Raw genomic sequence first — 19,028 nt, 5'->3', positions numbered from 1 at the left:
GACAAACTTATACAAACACAGCCTAGAACCAAGTTTGTAAGGATGAAGGTGACCCAACAATAAATTAACTTCCTGCAAGAACAAAATTCAACATTCTTTAGCAGACAATAATGTTCTAGCTTCTGTAAAATGTATGATTCATAATGTCCAATGTGCAATAAAAAACTAGTACACATGCAAAGGAAGCACTAAAATATGGCCCACATTCAACAGAAAAAAATCAGAACCATAGATCATCCTGATATTGGAATTAGCAGAAAAGGACTTTGTATTATAAATACATTAAAAGATTATAGGGTAAAAGAAAGAGGATGGATGCATAAGTAGAAAACATCAACCAAAAAACTAACACTCTAAAAAAAGAACCAAATGGAAATTCTGGAACTGAAAAAAAATGAACATCTGAAATAAAACATTTACTGCCTGGGTGTGGCAGCAGAATAGACATAATAGAAAATTAATAGGTGAATCTGAAGATAAGCCAATAGAAATTATCTTAAACTAAGCCACAGGGAAGAGATAACAATAACGACAAAATAGAACACAGCATTCAAGACTTGTGGAAGAATATGAAACTGTCTAACATCTGTGTAATTAAACAACCAGAAGGAAAGGAGAGAGTGAAAAGGGCAGAAGAAATATTTGAAAAAAAAATAATGTCTTATAAATATTTAACTGATGAAAGACATCAAACCATTGCTCTGAGAAACTTCATGAACCCAGGCAGGAGATATACGATAAGACCAATATGGACACATCAGAGTTGACTTGCTAAAAACCAAAGGTGAAAAGAAACTCTTAAAAGCAGCCAATGGGAAAAACGTGATTTTCAGGAAAGCAACAATGACCATGACAGTCGACTTCTCATCAGAAACAATGGAATCTGCAAGAAAATTCCAAAGCCATCTCTAAATTGCTGAAAGAAAACTGTCAATCTAGAATTCTACATCTAACAAAAATATCTTTCAAAAGCAAAGTAAAATAAAGGCAATTCCAACAGAACAAAAGCCAAGAGAATTTATTTCTAGCAAATATGCCCTACAAGAAAAGCTGAAGGAAGTTCTTCAGGTTGAAGGGATATAATCCTAAATGGAAAACCAAATCTGAAAGTAGTAATAAAGAGCACTGGAAATTGTAAGTATGTGGGTATTTTTTATGTAGTTTCTATAAAGGCATAGCGATTGAGACAAAAATAAATGTTTTATGTGACTTACACATAGAAGTGAATTCTATGTCAATGTATCAAAAACATAAGGAAAGAAATGAAAGAATGCTGTCATAAGATTTTCTTTTTACACTGAATTTGAAATGGTGTAATATTGACTTAATGGTAATAGGTAAAAAAAATGCATATTGTAATCTCTAGAGAAACTGCTTACATTTTTGAAGAGGTGTATCTAAAAATACAATAAAGGGGTTAAGTGGAATATTAACAAATATTAAGCTAAAAGAAAAGAGAAAAAAAAGAACAAAAAAGATAGTACAAATAAAAAACAAGTGACAAGGTGGTAGTCTTAAACTCAACCATGTCAATAATTGCATTAAATGTAAGTGGCTTAACCACTCCAATTAAATGTCAGAGATGGACCATGTTGGATAAAATTAAAAGGCACAACCAAATGCTGCTTGTAAGAGACATACGTTAAACATAAAAATGCAGATAGGTTGGAAATAAAAGGATAGGAAATATATTCTGTGCAGACATTAATCTCAAGAAATATAATGTAGCTATATATTGTATTAGATAAAGTATACTCCAAGATAAGGAATATTAACACAAAGATGAAAATGTTGTTAATGATAAAAGGTTCATCAGAAAGAGATAAAATTTAAGGACATTAACCTGAAATGTAGACATAGGAATTCTGACCTCCAAATAACTCAAGGAAAAAAAAGGAGGGCAGCAAAGAAAACTTGAACTATTCAGCAAAAAGCAAGAAATTAGTGGGCAAAATAAAAATGAAGCATCACAAAAAGAAAGCACAGAATAAGCTGGCAGCAATATTACAAAACATTAGTTATTTCCCCCCAAAATGTAAATGCTCTAGTTACCCTAGTTGAGAGGTAGCATATCTTCACATTAAAAACAGCAAATTAGGGGCACCTGGTTGGCTCAGGGGGTAGAGCATGTCACTCGATATTAGGATCATGGGTTCAAACCCCATGTTGTATGTAGAGATTACTTTAACAAGGAAAAGACCAAATTAAGAATGATTTTTTTTAAAGTGAGACTACAGAGGATTTGAATAGTACAGTTAATTTGCTTTAATATATTTAGAGCTTTGTACCCACCAAACACAAACTATTCATTATGTTCAAGCTATATAAATTTGTGAAAAATTGACCATGTATATGGCCACACAGGAATTCATAACAAATTATAAAACACAGAAATCACACAAGCCACTTTCTCTGATCTCAGTACAATGAAATTACTGTATCATTATCCCTATATTTAAGACCAGGGGACTGAAGCACAAAGATAAAGCCATTTCCAAGTTTATAGACAGTAAATAGAAGATTAGTGCTTTGAACCCAGGCATCCTGGCTCTAGAGCTCACAGTCTTAACCTCTATGCTGTGTTTGCTCCCAGAAATAAGGAGCCATATACTTCAGAATTGAACTTGTAATAGAATTCACTTGAAAATCCATGGCAGATGGAAATTTGCATCTGAGAATGGTATCACTGAGAAAACAATGTTTATTTCACAATTGAAAATCAATATACAAGCAAAAATTTAAATCCTCTACCCCACTCCATAAAAATTAATTTCCAATATATTAAAGAATTAAAATTAAACAACAAAGTAAAAAGTGCTAGACAATATAGAAGAATGTTTCTATTTTCAATGAAAAAGACTTTCTAAATAGGACAGAAACCGAAACCATAAAGGGAAAAACTGGTAGATTTAACTACAAAAAATTTAAAATGTGCACAATAATAGAAATTGCAGGGGCACCTGGATGATTCAATCAGTCACCTGTCTGAGTCTTGATTTCAGCTCAGGTCATGATCTCAGGGTTGTGAGATTGAACCCCATGTCAGGTCCATGGGCATGGACCCTGCTTGGGATTCTCTCTCTCTCTCTCTCTCTCTCTCTCTCTCTCTTCCTCTGTCCCTTCCCCCATGCAAGCACTCTCTGAAAAAAAATTAAATAATAGAAATTGCAAAGAAATTTCAAAGTCAACCATAATGGCACCTGGGTGGCTCAGTCGGTTAAGCATCTGGCCCTTGATCTTGACTCAAGTCTCAGTCTCAGGGTTGTGAGTTCAAGCCCTGAATAGGGCTGAGTGTGGAGTGTATTTAATAAAATTAATTAGTTAATTAATTAATGTAAAATAAAATAAAAGTCAACCATAGACACAGAAATATTTGCAACCTATGAAAAGAGATTCATATCTTTAAGGTATAAAGCACTCCTACACATCAGTAAGATAAATTTAAAGATTCAGTAAAAGCATGGATTAAGGGAAATGATATTTCACTAAAGAAATACAAATTGGCCAACAGACACATGAAAAGATTCTCAATATCACTCATTGTCAGGGAAATGCAAATCAAAACCACAATGAGATATCACCTCACACCTGTCAGAATGGCTAAAATTAACACAAGAAACAAGTGCTGGCAAGGATGTGGAGAACTTCATACCTGCTGGTGAGAATGCAAACTGGTGTGGCCATTGTGGAAAACAGTATGGAGGTTCCTCAAAAAAAGTTAAAAACAGATCCAATAATTGCACTACTGCCTATCTACTAAAAAAATATAAAAACATTCATTTAAAGGGATACATGCACCCCCTATGTTTATAGCAACATTATATACAATAGCCAAATTATAGAAGCAGCCTAGGTGTCCATCCATAGGTAAATGGATAAAGCAGATGTGCTATCTATCTATTTATCCATCCACACACACAAACACACACACACACACACACACACACACACACCATGGAATATTATTCAGCCATAAAAAGAATGAAATCTTGCCATTTGCAATGACATGGATAGAAATAGAGGGTACTATGCTAAGTGAAATAAGTCAGAGGAAGACAAATTCCATATTTCACTCACATGTGCAAGTGAAGAAACAAAACAAATAAGCAAAGGAAAAAGAGAAACAAACCAAGAAATAGATTTCTGAACCACAGAGAACAAACTGATGGTCACCAGAGGGAAGAGGAGTGGGGGATGAGTGAAATAAATGATGGGGATTAAAGGATGCACTTGTCGTGGTGAGCACTGGGTGATGTATGGAATTGCTTAATCACTATACTGTACACCTGAAACTAATAGAACACTGCTAACTATACTGGAATTAAACTTAATTTAAAAAAAAAAAAGAAAGAAACACCAATTGCCAATACACAAGTGAAAAGATGCAAACGTTATACTCTGTCCTGTGGTATAAATATAAAACATTACCAACATCCAGCTTGGGCAAGGATGTCAAAAATACAGAATGTAAGCATGTCTAGCCCTTTGGATGGACAATTTGGCAGCGTCCGTCAGAATTTAAAATACACATGGCCTTTGACCAAAAAAATTCACCTGCATAAGTCTATCATAACAATATTTTTATAGGTGTGCTAGGATCTAAGCATAATTGTGACATTGTTGTAGCAAAAAATGAAAACACCTGAACATTCCATGAATAGGTTAACATGATGAAACACCACAGGGCCGGTCAAAAGATTCAAGCTGATCTAAAGTAAGTAAAAAAAAATTCAACTCTAGATAAAATGTGTACTCAGTTTTTTATTAAACTTTATATTTACTTGCATGTTTGTTACATGTAAATATATAATATATATAAAATGTTATATACACATGCATATATATGAACTACAGTTAAGCACAACATGGATGAATCTCAGAAATGTGCCAAGCAAAATACTCACACAAGAGTACACACTGCTTAAAAATTTGACTTTAAAAAGTGAAAGGAGGGGTGCTGGGCTGGCTCAGTCAGCAAAGCATGCAACTCTTGGTCATTGAGTTTGAGCCCCATATTGGTCAGGAAGCCTATATAAAAATTATTTTAAAAAATAAATAAAATAAAAAGTGAAGGGAATGGAGCTGGCAACAGGAGTGGAAGCTTACACTTTTTGTATTGCTTTAATTTTTACAATGATTTGGGGCAGCCTTGGTGGCTCAGCGGTTGAGCACCGCCTTTAGCCCAGGGCCTGATCCTGGAGTCCCTGGATCGAGTCCCACATCAGGCTCCCTGCGAGGAGCCTGCTTCTCCCTCTGCCTGTGCCTGTGTGTGTGTGTGTGTGTGTGTGTGTCTCATGAATAAGTAAATAAATCTTAAAAAAAATTCACAATGATTTTATAACTTAAAGAAAATGTTTAAGTGAGGAGAAACATCCATTCCCACCACATATAGACACTTTTGTGTAATCCTTTCTAATATGTGTCCAAATCAAACATATTTCCCATAGTTTTGATTCTGAGATCTATTTTCCTATAGTACTTTCTCCCCTCAACTATTACACCATAAAATGTTACCATGTTTCCTCCTGATTCTCCAAATGATTTTTAGTAGACATATAGTACTCTTGCCTGTCCATAATTTGTCAAACTATTCAAGTGTTCACCATGTGAGTTTTAATTTATTTTCTTTTTTTGACAAATATATTTGCTTTGTATGGAAAACAGCAATGAATATCTTCATACATGAGGATGCGTCATACATGAGGCACATTAGTGCCTCAACATATTTTTCTAACAGTTCTTAAGTCAAAAGGCAGGAATAATTCCAGGCTGTGCACTGCAATACCTGGGGTTATGTCTGTTTACGATCCCACCTGCAGCCTCAGATCACATCTGCTTCACTACAATCTTGCACATCTGAGTGCTAATCTCCTCTTTCTGGTTTTCCTTCCAATATTTCAGTTGATATTAAATATAGAAAGGTTGAGGAGTGCCTGGGTAGCTCACTCAGTTAAGTGTACAACTCTTGGTTTTGGCTCAGGTCATGATCTCAGGGTTGTGGGATCAAGTCCCGTCTCTGGCTCCGTGTTCAGCAGACAGTTGGCTGAATATTCTCTCTCCCTGCCCTCCCCTCACCACACTCGCCTTGTGCTCATGCTCATGGACTCTCTCTCTCAAATAAATAATCTTTTAAAAACTACATAAAAAGGTTGATTTTTCAAAACTTTCCCACTTCAGATATTTCTTTTTAACTATTATTTTTTTATTTTTTATTTATTTATTTATAATAGTCACACACACAGAGAGAAAGAGAGAGAGACAGAGACAGAGACACAGGCAGAGGGAGAAGCAGGCTCCACGCACCGGAGCCCGACGTGGGATTCGATCCCGGGTCTCCAGGATCGCGCCCTGGGCCAAAGGCAGGCGCTAAACCCCTGTGCCACCCAGGGATCCCCCACTTCAGATATTTCTAAAGCAATCACAAAAGAATCACCCAGTGCCCTAAGGCTATTTCATTAGCTTCTTTCTCCCCCATAATAGGAAACTTCTATACTGACTTTTTAAATTTTTTAATTTGAATTCCATTTGCCAACATATAGTATAATACCCAGTGCTCATCCCATCACATGCCCTCCTTAATGCCTGTCATCCAGTTACCCCATCTCCCCACCCACCTCCTCCCCTTCTGCAAACCTCCCACCCCCACCCATTCATTTCGCAGAGTTAGAAGTCTCTCATCGTTTGTCTTTTTCTCTAATTTTTCCCCACTCAATTCCCCCCCTTTCCTTTATGGTTCCTTTCACGATATTGATTTTTGTGATTATGTATGAAAGTAATAAATGTTTACTGTAAAATAATGTGGACAATAAACAGTATGAAGAAAAAAGCAAATGTTATATAATCCCATTACCCCAAAATAACCACCATTAAGATTTTGTTGTATATCTTTATAGCTCTTTTTTCTTACAGATACAAACACAAATTGATTTTATTACATTACCACATTAAAGTAGCATTATGCACACTTATGTGACCTACTTTTTATCACTTAACAACAGTAATGGATATCTTCCCAAGTCAACAAATGGTTGTCTACATTACTAGCTTCAACGGCTGTGCCTTCTTTTGTCCTGGAACAATAAAAAGCATATGCAATGTTATTCTGTTGGTTTCAGATGCACAGTTCGCATTTCTATGGAAATCACAGTTTTCAAGGTGCATTCGTTATTTGTACACTTGTTAGTTCTCTGTTAGTTCTGCTGTCATTTTTCTTTTAAAGAGTTCTCTTATTGATTGGTAAGAGCTTTCTGTATAGGAGGAGCATTAACTCTTAACTGTAAATCAGGACAACAATATCACCTTCTGGGAGGCTGCAAAAAGTAAATCATCTAAGGTGTGACAAGTGCCTAAAACAAAGCTGATTCATACTAAGTGTTAAAGCTCCTCTCCTTTCTGCCCTCTACAACCAAAGGGGAGATATAGGTCAATTAAAAGATAATCTACACATATATATGTATCAGCCATTTCTTCCTCTCCATGACTTCCTGAAAGATTATTCAGAATATTTCCCCAAAACTTTCTAAATCCTAATTCAAAGGTCAGCTTTCCTGTGGTACTGAGAGCTGTATTCTTCTTCTTATTCTTCTTCTTATTATTATTACATTGTGATATTAGGGGTTTTTTTTTTTCATTGACCTCCATCTCCACCTCCCCCCAGGAAGGAAAAAAGATGAAGCAAGGGAGAGAGATTGGTTTTAATTCCTACTATGTGCCAGTTTTGTAGCAAGCCCCTGTGGCCATTATATTACTTCATCTTTACAGCCTCCTGGTAGGTGATTGTTTGGTCCCCACTTTGCAGATGAGAAAGCTGGGGCATATCTTTACAATCAGCAGTCAGGAAATAATTCCAAAATCCTTACGCTGACTAGGGTGCCATGCTGCCCACCCACCTGTTGAGTAGGGACCCAGCTCTTGGTTTCCTCATGTCATTCACCAGGACCACCAGGGGCTCTCACAGAATAGTTGCTCAACAGTTGGAGAGTAGAGAAGAATACAAACTACATCTCCATTTCAGAAGCACAGCTCGACAAAGAAAGGCCAAATCCTTCCTTAAAAACCTCAAATGAGGGATCCCTGGGTAGCACAGCAGTTTAGCGCCTGCCTTTGTCCCAAGGCGCGATCCTGGAGACCCAGGATCGAATCCCACGTCGGGCTCCCGGTGCATGGAGCCTGCTTCTCCCTCTGCCTATGTCTCTGCCTCCCTCTCTCTCTCTCTCTCTCTCTGTGACTATCATAAATAAATAAAAATTTAAAAAAAAAACCTCAAATGAATAACCTAGCATTTCCACACCAAATGAATAACCAATTTCCACAGAAAATACAAATATGTTCACCAAAAAAACAATTGCAGCATTATGCATAATAGCCCAAACCAACAATAACCTAAATATCCATAATCAGTAAAATCAGTAAAGAAAGGGGTACAGTCATGCCATGAAATGCTCTACAGCAATAAGAATTAACAAACTACAACTAAGTACAGTACAGATAAATCTCCAAAATATGCTGAGCACCAACAGTCACACAAAAGAGTACACGCCGTATGATTTCATTCACCTGGACTTCAAAAATGATGTTAGAAGTCAGGGTGGTGGGGCCGGGGGAGGGGGGGAGCAGTGGGATGGGGTTTGATGGGTAGAGGGTATTCTGGGAAGCCATGCAATTATAAATCATGCATTTTTTTCCTTGTGTATATTATTTTTAGGTTGAACTAAATGCAATTCCTGTTTTTGTAGGTCAAAACAGTCAAATATCAGCAACTGCATATGGTTCAAACTAATACTTTAATAAAAAATGTGTTTTTTTAAAAACCCTCCGGTAAAGGAGAAAAGAAATGCCTGGCATTGATTGGCAGACTGCTACCTTTCTGAAAACCAACCTAGATGCTCCTGCAGCTTCTGACCCTGTTTCTTGTTCCTTTGTCTTCAGTGGAGACAGAATAACAACCAGTCCCTCACCTCTGCAGGACAGTTTTTCACAGTCACATACTGAAAGGCGGTGATGCGGCCATCCCTGGGCTCAGAGTCCCAGATTCTCTCTGCTTCCTGCTTGCCCATCCCGGACATCCCCAAGCTCCTCTATACCTCTGTGCCTTTAGCCGAATGATGAGAACACACTGGTAGGTATGGTTCTATGTGAATCCACCTCCTCACCGTGAACCAGGGCTTCTAATTCATTCACAGAGCACCAAGATTATCTTTTTGAAGGAAATCACTATGACTAAGATAATTTTCATATTTAAAAACGCTATTATAGGAACATAGAGGCGGGGAACTTTTTATGAGCCTTGTGTGGTTCATAAAAGGCACAATCTTTATAACTAATTGAGATAACTTTACCTACAGGTTTTGAAACTCATCATCTCCTTTTGGCTGTGTTACAAGCATTTATCTCCCTGTGGCAAAACATCATCAATTCTCAGAATTCTGGGTTCAGCAGACTCACTGTACAGTGGCAAATAATATTTCAAACAGAAGGCAGCTTCATTTATCAGATGACAAAGCAGAAGCCTCCCCAGGGAGGGAAGAGGTGCTCAGCGCACTCAGCCCAGCACCCGCTGGGGATGGAGAGGGTGTCTGATGGGAAACTCCCCGCACCGGGCTTCTGCGCGAGCCCTGGTGATGAGCATAGACTTGGAAGTAAATGATAGGAATGCAGCATTTTCCTTCCACATGGTCCAAGGCAATTATGTTAATACCACTTCTGATTCAATGTCCTAAAATCACTGTTTTAAGTAGCCAGCAATTTAAGTGACCCATGAGAAAGTACAGTGCTGAGACCACCCCTTCATTAGACAGCGAGCCACCCACCCTGCTCTATGGGGGTACGACTCAGTGCATGAGCTCATGGCAAGTTACACACTTCACAGACGGGCACTGAAAGGAATCTTTGGCAATATGTTTAAACAAGTTGATTATTTTATGGAAATCCTATAGTGAATCATTTGTAATCAGAGTGTCATTACCCATAGCACTTCTCTTGAGTGTATATTATGGATTTATCTTAATAAAAGGACAGTGGCCATAACATTACCATTTGCTGAGCACCCGTGATGAGCTGAATACGCTCTCACTTCATACTCTCACTCATGGGGCCTGCTAATATTCCTGTCGAGCAGATGGGGAACCGAGGATCTAAGCTGGATACTTGCCTGAAAGGCTCACCCAACTGAGAAATGTCAAAAGCAGGATTCAGGCCTCAGAAACCGATGCCAAAGGCCACGGACGTGACCGTGATGCTACAATGCTGTTCTGAGACTGTAAGGAACAGAGGGGTGGGGAGAAGGCATCTAATTTTCGTTCTGCGCACTGTGGGCACTTAAAGCATCTTATCTCCTAACATCCAGTGAAGGTGAGTATTGTTCCCATTTCCCACACGAAGAAATACGAGATTCAGGAATTTGAGGCAACTTGCTAGTCAGTGGCAGAGCCAAAATCCACACATAGACCTGCCTGGCCCCAACGTCCATGGGCTTTCGTTATGCCACTTTGCCCCGGATGACTCTGCTTCTAGAGAGCAAGCAGACCTATTCCAGGTGTATCATCAGATGGAACAGGCTTGTTTCCCAATAGCTAACGAATCCCCCAGATTGTCGTTAACACAGAAAGTTTCCTTCTGTCCCACAAAGTCAGCTGCCAATGGCTCGACTCTCCAGGGCAGCTGTCCCGCTTCTTGCGTGCTGCAGCTCTGTCATCCTAACACATAGCTCCATGCTCGCCACCGACAGAGAAGGACAATGACAGGCCGCTAAGGGGACTCACACTGCCTCAAGGTCCTCACAGCCCCACCTAATGGCAGGGCTTTAGGAAGGGTAGTCTCCTGTGCGGCCAGAAGGAGAAAAGACCCAGAGGAGACCCTCCTACCATGAGATGGTCTAGACTGCACGTCAGTCGGTCCCAAATGTGGTAGACAGAAGGAGCCCCTCTTGAAAATGCAGATTCCCAGGACTCCATCCTACACGTTGATTCAGTTAAGTGTGAACCAAGACCCGGGCAAACCTGATGCAAACGTGCAGCAAACCGGCCTTGGGGAAGCCGTGTCCAGCACTGAGGCAGATGGCTCCAAGGGACCACCAGAAATTGAGTGCAATCTGGTGAGCACTCGTGAGGCACCGACCACATTCGTGCCAAGGCCTGGCTGGGAATATAAAGAAAGCGACACAGATAACGAGACGGCCCCAGCCCGCACAGCCCAAGAGTAAGCAGTCTGGAGCCAGACTTGGAGCCAGCTGACCGCAACACAAGGTGGAATAAAACACAGGCCCCTGGAGAGCACACTAGGACACAGCGGCACCTGCAGGGCTGGGTACTGTCACCTGTCGCAAAAGCAAACAGGTCCTGTGGACCGAGCCATCACTTTCTACCACTGGGCGAGTGTCTAGATATGATGTTTTTCTGTTGCAAACCTCCCCAGGCCCCCCAGTTACTGCTTTGAAGGGAATGTCTGTGCTTCCTTGTAGGGCATGGAGATCATCCACATTTTTGTCCCAGACCCATCTCCTGCCGCCTCCAAACCCACACCTGGTGACTTGATCCCCACCCAAAATCTGCCTCTAAACCTCCCAGCCTTTGCTCCAGACACTCGTCCATAGGAACGTCCTTGGGCCGGGCCCTTCATACCTGCCACTCGATGCTCAAGACTCAGGTGAGATGCCAGCTCTGGGCAGCCTTCCCTGGCACCTGTCTCCTCCTCCTCATCCCTCCCAGGACTAATTAATCCCTCCTTCTCAATAAACTGAGCACTTTGCTCCAACTACCACAACTGTCTCTGGCCTACAGCCCTAGACAGGACTCTTAGGGGTAATAATGAAAGATATGGTAGTTTCTGTCAACATTCCAAAAACCTACCTGACAGCCAGTGCCCTCAAGCAAATCACCTGGACCAGCTAATGTGCCAAGTTCCCCTGTGTCTGTTTGGAATTATTCCAACCACAGTGTAGCAATGAAGGGGAAGGAAAGTAAATAGGACAAGTGCTTGCGCCTAGAAGATGCCAAAGAAGCATCTATCTGTCAACGGGATGAAAGATACAAATGTTTGAAGGCAAAACTTTCAAAGCCTGTGATTACACTGGGGAAGATAACAAATAGTGGTCCACTGTGTGCTCACTTGGCCAATCTGTGAGCTCCCGGGAGGCCTCCTCACCTTCCTTTTTCAAACGTCCCCAGCACCCGACACAGGCCCCCTACATAGGAAGTGCTCCAAGAAGGATGCAGGATTGATCTGAGTTGAGGGAAACACCATTCATTACCTGAGCAACCTGGTCTCCCAAGCAGAACCACAGCTCCTAGGGAGGCATCCCAGACAGGGGGCCACCTGGAGTCACAGAGGGGAGAGAGAGGAGGAGGGAGGGCCTGAGGACCCCAGGAAACCCACGTTCACAGGTGAAATAGGCTGATCACCTTCCCCCTCCATCAGCATTTCTGATTGTCATCATATTTCCAGGGCCCTATCTGCAGTGCTAAAAATAAAGGATTTTCCGGACAAACTGATGTCCTAAGGCAAGGGCCAATGGGGCAGAAGTGTATAGGCCAACAGTTCTTTAATACTACCACTTAGGTTCTGACCTGGAATTTTCCACATCTCACCCTCTGGGCTCCAGAGACCTAAAGAAGACCCTTCAAAATCTATAACATGCCCTAATTCCATCTCGAAGGGAATGGGAACCACGATCACCACCCGAAGAGCCCGATGTGAGAACCAGGGACAGCTCTTTCCACACATCGTTCCATTTGCTCCTCCAGAGACAACAGGTCACATAAGGGGATGGCTTCTAGGATGCGGTCACTTTCGCTCTAGTTCCAGAGGCCTGGTGCTGGACACATTCTATCTCAGCAGCTGGGAGCCTCGAGACATGGAGTCAACTGCCTGTTCAGATCCAGACTATGCCTCCTGCTACCTGAGTGTCTTCAGACAAGCCATTTATCCTTTCTTGGTTTCTTTATTTGTAAAGTGGGGAGAGTGAAGTGTCCCCCTCAAGTGAGACAAGAGCAATCCCACAGAATGCCTTTTGCACAGTACACCCCTGAGAGCCCCACACCAGCTGTTACTTCTTCTGAAGAAGTACAGCAAGGTTATTGAGAGTCCAGATGACGCAGAAGGAGCATCTAGATTTAGATTCGGAGCTGCCCTTCTTAACTCTGTGATTTGGGCGGCTTCTTAATCTGTCTGTGTGTCAGCCTCTTCATGCATGAGCACAACGCCCAATATACCCCCTCCATCAGGTGTGTATGAGGCCTAAGTGGTCCGTGTGACTGTCTTCGTTACTGCCTGGAACATAATAAACCTTCAATATTTGGCACTCACCGTACTGGCGATCGTAGTAAATCAGGAGCTAACATACTACCGGTCTCACAGTGCTGCCTGCGGGGCTGCTGGCTGACCACCTTGTATCCACACTGTGCTTGCTCGCTGAGGTCTGGGGCTGGCTTCGCATGTACGTAAAAGCTCACAGGTTGTCTGCTGGAGGCTTAGGTGGCAACAGGATGGAGGAAGCCCACCGGAGCTCCTTCTGTCTGCTCTGCCCACAGTCCTCAAGTAAGAGCAAAGAGTCCTCCAAGCCAGCTTTCAAGCACTAAATGCAGCCTCAAAGCTCCACATAATATTTTGATTTTTCCTAAACACTGGGGTCCTCTAACCATTTTTTTTTTCCTTTTAGATTCAGCTTTATGTGCCAGCCCTGACTTGGCATTACCTGTTACTAATTTTCTTCCCACTGGTTTGAACTTCTTAGGCAGGGCTGCTCAAAAGGCGCTGCTCACTTCTTGGATGACCTACAGGGGGTTTCCTGGAGAGCATTCTCTTGGGATCCTGAATCACCAAACCTTACCACTAAACTTGGCCTAGAGACAGAGAACTGGTTCCCTAAGAGAAAGGAAATGCATATAACCCTACAGCCTAAAGGTCCCAAACTGCATTTCATTAGTGCTACCTTCAAATCCACAGGGGCATGTGGGCATCAGGTGGTAGGATCCTGCTGTCACGCTGAGCAAACGCAATCCGGGAATAAGCCTGCGTACAGGTGATATTCCCCGAGAGGCACAAGCTTGCAAAGAAGCAAGGTATCTTCCCCCAGAAAAAAATTATTCTCTTATCCTGAGAAATAGGGTACATACACCAAACAGAAGCAGATGATGAATTTTACAGCAGCAGCAAAAGTGGATTCAGTTTGCCCGGAGGGACTTTCTCAACCTACTCAGGTGAGGCCCCGCTACCGAGACCACCATCTTTATGAGCAGGTGAGTACAAACCACTGAATCTTGCCATCAGACAAGCGCTGGCAAAAGGAAAAATAAAACTCACACAAGTCATCTCACCAGAAGCTTATCTAGAAAAACAAAGGGTCATCTGTATCTGTGTGCGCCCAGCCTGTCCTTCCGGAAGTCGTTATCTGCCAATGATAACAGCATCTGAACACCCAAGATTCCCACCCCGGGAGTCTCCCAGTGATACCAAAGCTGGTCTTTGCTGGTAAAAGAGCCACACACTGGACACACTGTTAATATTTCCAATTGATATGAAATCAGGGAACCATCCAGAAACACCATCAACGCCCAAATGTTTCCCTTTGGGTGAGGGCCGATTCCCCCCATTACTTAATACAAAGGGGAAGTTGAGAGCAAAGAATACAAACTGCCTGTCTGATTTTTACATAACATTCTTTGAGGAAGCAAAAAGCACGTAAAACAATAATTATCACATTTTCAAATCCACTACACAGACCATCACATATTTGTAAACATCTCAAGAATGTTTTGGGAGATATGTGAAGGGAAATCTGAAAACAATATAAATACTTGCATTCCGTCGGACCCTTTTTTCATCTGACAATTCCCAGCAGCAATCAAACCAAGCAGCCTGCGAGCCTACCTCACTTTATTTCAGCATCACTCACACACACATTCACCAAACAAATGTTAAATCCTACTGTGCACTGAACACTATTTTATCATTTCCATCACATAATAATTTAATGGGATTTGGCCTATCTGCCAATTGGAAACTGTCCCCATCTGATCACACGGCAATCAGTAGTTTTAATGTATAGTCCAAGGGTAGAAACACTGAGAAAGAGGAGGGAAAAGTGGTGTTTGTTTTCCCAAATGCATCAAAACCCAACTGAAGTTCTCATTCCTTTTTCGGAACTGAATAACAGCAGTGTTTAGTCAGAAGCTGGGAGAGGGGGCTTGCCTGCATCTGGGGGAACTCACCGCCCTTTACGATGATGTGAATAAACACTCTGGATGAATTTAATCCCTAGTGAAGAAAAACATGCAAGAAAGGGTCTTTCTTTCCATGTGTATACCCTGGGCTGCAGGAACAGAAGTCAACTCACAGCCTCCCACCTGCCATCAATGACTCCGGATTGGGGCAAGAGTCCAGAGAGGGGCCCCCTGTTTGGAAGGGCTGCATGGGCTTTTCAAAAGCACCCGGCAAGTCCAGAAAGTTCATGCAACTTTAATATTTAAAACGGGTCAGAAAACAGCCTTGGGCCGAGGAGCAAAAGAGAAACTGACCAGCTAACGTAGGGTCAAGCGCAGGTGCGGGTACCCGGGGGGACAAGAGACTCCAGGGGCTGCTGCGTGGGTCTGAGCGGCTGGTGCGTTCCGGGCTTTGCATCCGGAAGGCGGAGGCGCGACAGCTCCCCTGGGCAGCGGGTTCCCGGGGCGCCCTGGGGTTCAGACATCTCGGAAAGAGCCTGTGCAGGAGACCCCCCCTCTTCCCAGGATCGCTGCTTCCAGGTGCAGGCGCTCGGAGGCACCAGGGGCATTTCGCTGCTGTCCCGGGGGGGCCCCGCGCGCACCCCCGGCGGCCACGGGCTCCGCACCCAGCTCGGGGCGTACGGAGCCCGCACCTCGGGCCGAGGCCCCCACTTCCCCAGCCGCCCCCCGCAACAGTTTTCCAGCCGGAGAAGTACCGCAAACGGCTCCGGGGGGGAAAGGCTCATCCGAACCGCGGGCGCCCAAGCCAGGGACACGGATGGAGACGGAGCCGGGCCCCGCGGGAAGGGCCGGGAGGAGGCAGGGCTGCCGGCGGCGGGCTCGGCAGGTCGCACCCGAGGAGAAACTTCCCGCCTCCCGGAGCAGCCGCGACTCCCCGGGCCGCGGTGCGCAGCCGGCGACAGGCGCAGGCGAGGGGCCCCGAGCGGTCCCGCTCCCCGCGCGGGGGTGGGGTGGGGGGTGGGGGTCAGGGCGAGGGTCGGGCCGGCTTCCGCGGGCCCAGGGAGGGAACCAGGAGGGTCCCGGAGGGCACGTCCCGGGAGACCTCGCACCCAGGCCCCGAAGGGACGCGGTGGCGCAAACAAAGTTGGGGCTTGGAGACGCTCGGGGCGTGGGTCCCCGCGGCCGCGCCCCCGCCCCGGCGCAGCGCTACTCACACGAAGACCCCGAAGAGCAGGGCGCGGACCCCGATCTCGATGGCCAGCTCCCGCATGGTGCGGCCGGGCAGCTCCCGGGGCGGCGGCGGGGGCTCGCGGCGGCTCTCGCGGCTCGGCCGGCGCCGGCTCGCCAGACCCGGGGCGGCGAGGGAGGCGCGCTCCAGGCCGCGGGCGGGGGCGGGGGCGGGGGCGGGGGCGGGCGGGAGCGGGCGGGGGGGGCGCCGGGGCTCGCCGACGCCGAGCTGGGGGCGCCCGGGGGAGTCCCCGCGCCCTGGCGCCGAGCGCCGCCTCCGCCCGCGGTCCGCGCCGTGCGCCCGCGGCCCCGGGAGGGGAGGGAGGGGAGGGAGGGGAAGCCCGGGGAAGCCCCGCCGCCGCCGCCGCCGCCGCCGCCTCCCGGGCGCGCTCCCCGGCTCCCCGGCTCCCCGGCTCCCCGCGGGTGGGCGGCCCCTGCGCCCGGCCCTGCGCCCTGGGTCCCCGCCTGCGGCTGCTCTGCGGCTCCGGCCTCGGGCTCCGCTCGCGGCTCACGCGCGCACGTGGGCAGGTGGCAGAGGCGCGCGGGGGGCTCCCCAGCCCAGGCCGCCCGGCACCCTCTGCTCCTGCTGGAAAGAGCTTGCTCCCTCCCGCTTTGGGCTCTCCCCACCCCTTTCCGACCTGAAATTCTCCCCCCCCCCCCACCTTTTTTTTTTATTATTATTTTTCTAGGAAGTTCCCCTGAGAACACTCTCCCAGGCTTCGTTTTGGCCTCCGGCGCCCTGGCACACAGACTGAGGGCGAAGGTGAGCCTGGCTCTTGGCCAAGACCACGCAGCCCCTGGGATGGGCTGCCTGCGACCCCCACCCTCAGCATCTTCGGGCAGCTGCGCTGTGAAACGAGAAACAAGAGACTGGAACAATCCAACAATCCCTGCCCACGACAGGCCGTCCTGGCCGCTCAGCGCTGACACAGCATTCGGTCCTGAGCACCTGGGGCGGCTGGGGCTGCAGGTTAGACCAAGAGCCTCATCCTTAGGGGTCACTGTCAAAGGCCAGACCATCACCCCCTGGCGGGTGGCCGGGGGGTCACGACCTCAAGCTCAGAGTCCAGAGGAAATTTAGCTTTGTTTTCCCATCATCTGTCACGATTCCGTGTACTTCCTTTAGCTTTACTGATTTGAACCAAATGGACGTTCAAGATGCAACGTTCACATTAATCATTACTTTGTCCTTGGGGAGACCAGACCTCTTGGTTTTAGGGGAGATCCAACCAGGACTTTGTGAGCAGGAGAAATGGATTAGATGGTTGTCCCTGGGAATGAGGAGCCATATCTCAGGCTTGGACAAAAGGGGGAGTAGGTAGGAAGAAGACCGTTGGAAGTGGGCTTTGGCATCAGCAAAGTACACAGACCCTACTTCCAAGGGGACACATGGCACACCCAAGATACCTAAGCCCAGACAGCTCAGGCTCTAGGGACAGAGAAGGAGAGGAAGAACCATCCTAGTGGAAGGGACTTCCTATCAAGACCACAGGCAGGAACTGCATCTGATTTGCCCATTGCTGCACATCCAGTGCCTGGCACAATGTGCTTAGTGAGTCTTTGGTGAATAAGTGGACCATATGCCCCATCTGGCATGTGGGGTGTCAGGTGTGGGTGGAATGGGAAGAACCTGGACGGAGGAGGTACGGTTCTGTCTCCTCTGTGTCTTGAGCCCTGCAACATCCTGGACACAGCCAAATTCTGATAGGCTGGCAAAGTGGTGAAGGAGATCCCATAGTCAACCCAGTAACCTCTGATCTGAGACCCAGATCTGAGACCGTCAGGTGGCTGTATTCCAGGAGGGGATACTAACAAGAGCCCACGTTATCAAAATATCACTTTCCTATAAGCATCAACCTAGTAGAGCCCATCCATGCAACACTGTGTACTAGGTGTTACAATTCATAATCCGTATCTTCCCTCAAGAAGATGGGGAGCAAGAGCGCCATGAAGAAATGCCGAGGGACTATGCAAATCAGTATTAATAAATGCAAAGGATCCCTCAGAAGTCAAAAGCTAAGAGTCATTCCTTTGGTCTGAGATGGCCAGGAACCTAGCCTTGTAGAGGACAGTCGATCCTTATAGGGCAGAGTAGGAAAACACAAAGGGAGGAGATCCGGATGAGGGCAAGAGTGTAGGCACAGAAGTTGGAAGGGGTTTGGAGGGCATAGTCAGTCCCCCGCCCTGGAAGAGGAGAGGGGCAACCAAAGGTAGGCTCATGGTGCAGACCTAGTTGTAGTATCCCTCCCCACCAGAGTCTGTCACCAAGACCACAGAATTAGAATCTTTGTGCCACACTAATTTTGTCATGTTTGCTTGTATTAGAGACACCTAGAGTTTGAAATGGCAGGCGATCTCATTGCTGTAGTCATTAAAAAGTGCTTTTGAAACACATACATCTAAAGAGCTGCCCAGTTCAACCTCCCATCTGATGCCTGAATCTTTTCCATTGGTTCTTCCCACCTCTCTGCTCCATCTACACTGTATTGGCTTCAGTCTCAGGTTTCTGGTAGTTGGAAGTTGGCTGCAAGAATCCCAGCTTTGCATGCTCTCAGGGTCCAATCTGGTGGGAACGACTTTGACCTCGATCCCAGCCCTCTCAGCAAAAGTGTCATTGAGGGCCATTATCACTGCCCTACATGA

General features: G+C 45.4%; 1 protein-coding gene across 4 annotated transcripts in view; it reads right to left on the bottom strand.

The window, feature by feature from the left end:
• PLPP4 (phospholipid phosphatase 4) overlaps positions 1-16,886 on the bottom strand; it is a 119,271-nt gene extending 102,385 nt beyond the window's left edge. Inside the window, exon 1 of one of the 4 annotated variants that reach the window (XM_025994488.2) lies at positions 16,373-16,886. In XM_025994488.2, the coding sequence (XP_025850273.1) occupies positions 16,373-16,428 (56 nt within the window). In that variant the 5' untranslated portion in view covers positions 16,429-16,886. Of the gene's footprint in view, positions 1-13,302; positions 13,453-15,512; positions 15,537-15,913; positions 16,029-16,372 lie in introns of those variants that run through there. The other 3 variants (XM_072740239.1, XM_072740240.1, XM_072740241.1) reach the window with 3 other exon arrangements.
• Positions 16,887-19,028: the final 2,142 nt, after the last annotated feature.

The sequence above is a fragment of the Vulpes vulpes genome, chromosome 15 (assembly GCF_048418805.1).
Source record: "Vulpes vulpes isolate BD-2025 chromosome 15, VulVul3, whole genome shotgun sequence".
NCBI classification, from domain to species: Eukaryota; Metazoa; Chordata; class Mammalia; order Carnivora; family Canidae; genus Vulpes; species Vulpes vulpes.
The sequence above is the reverse complement of the archived record's forward strand: the minus strand, read 5'-3'. Positions and strand labels throughout refer to the sequence as shown.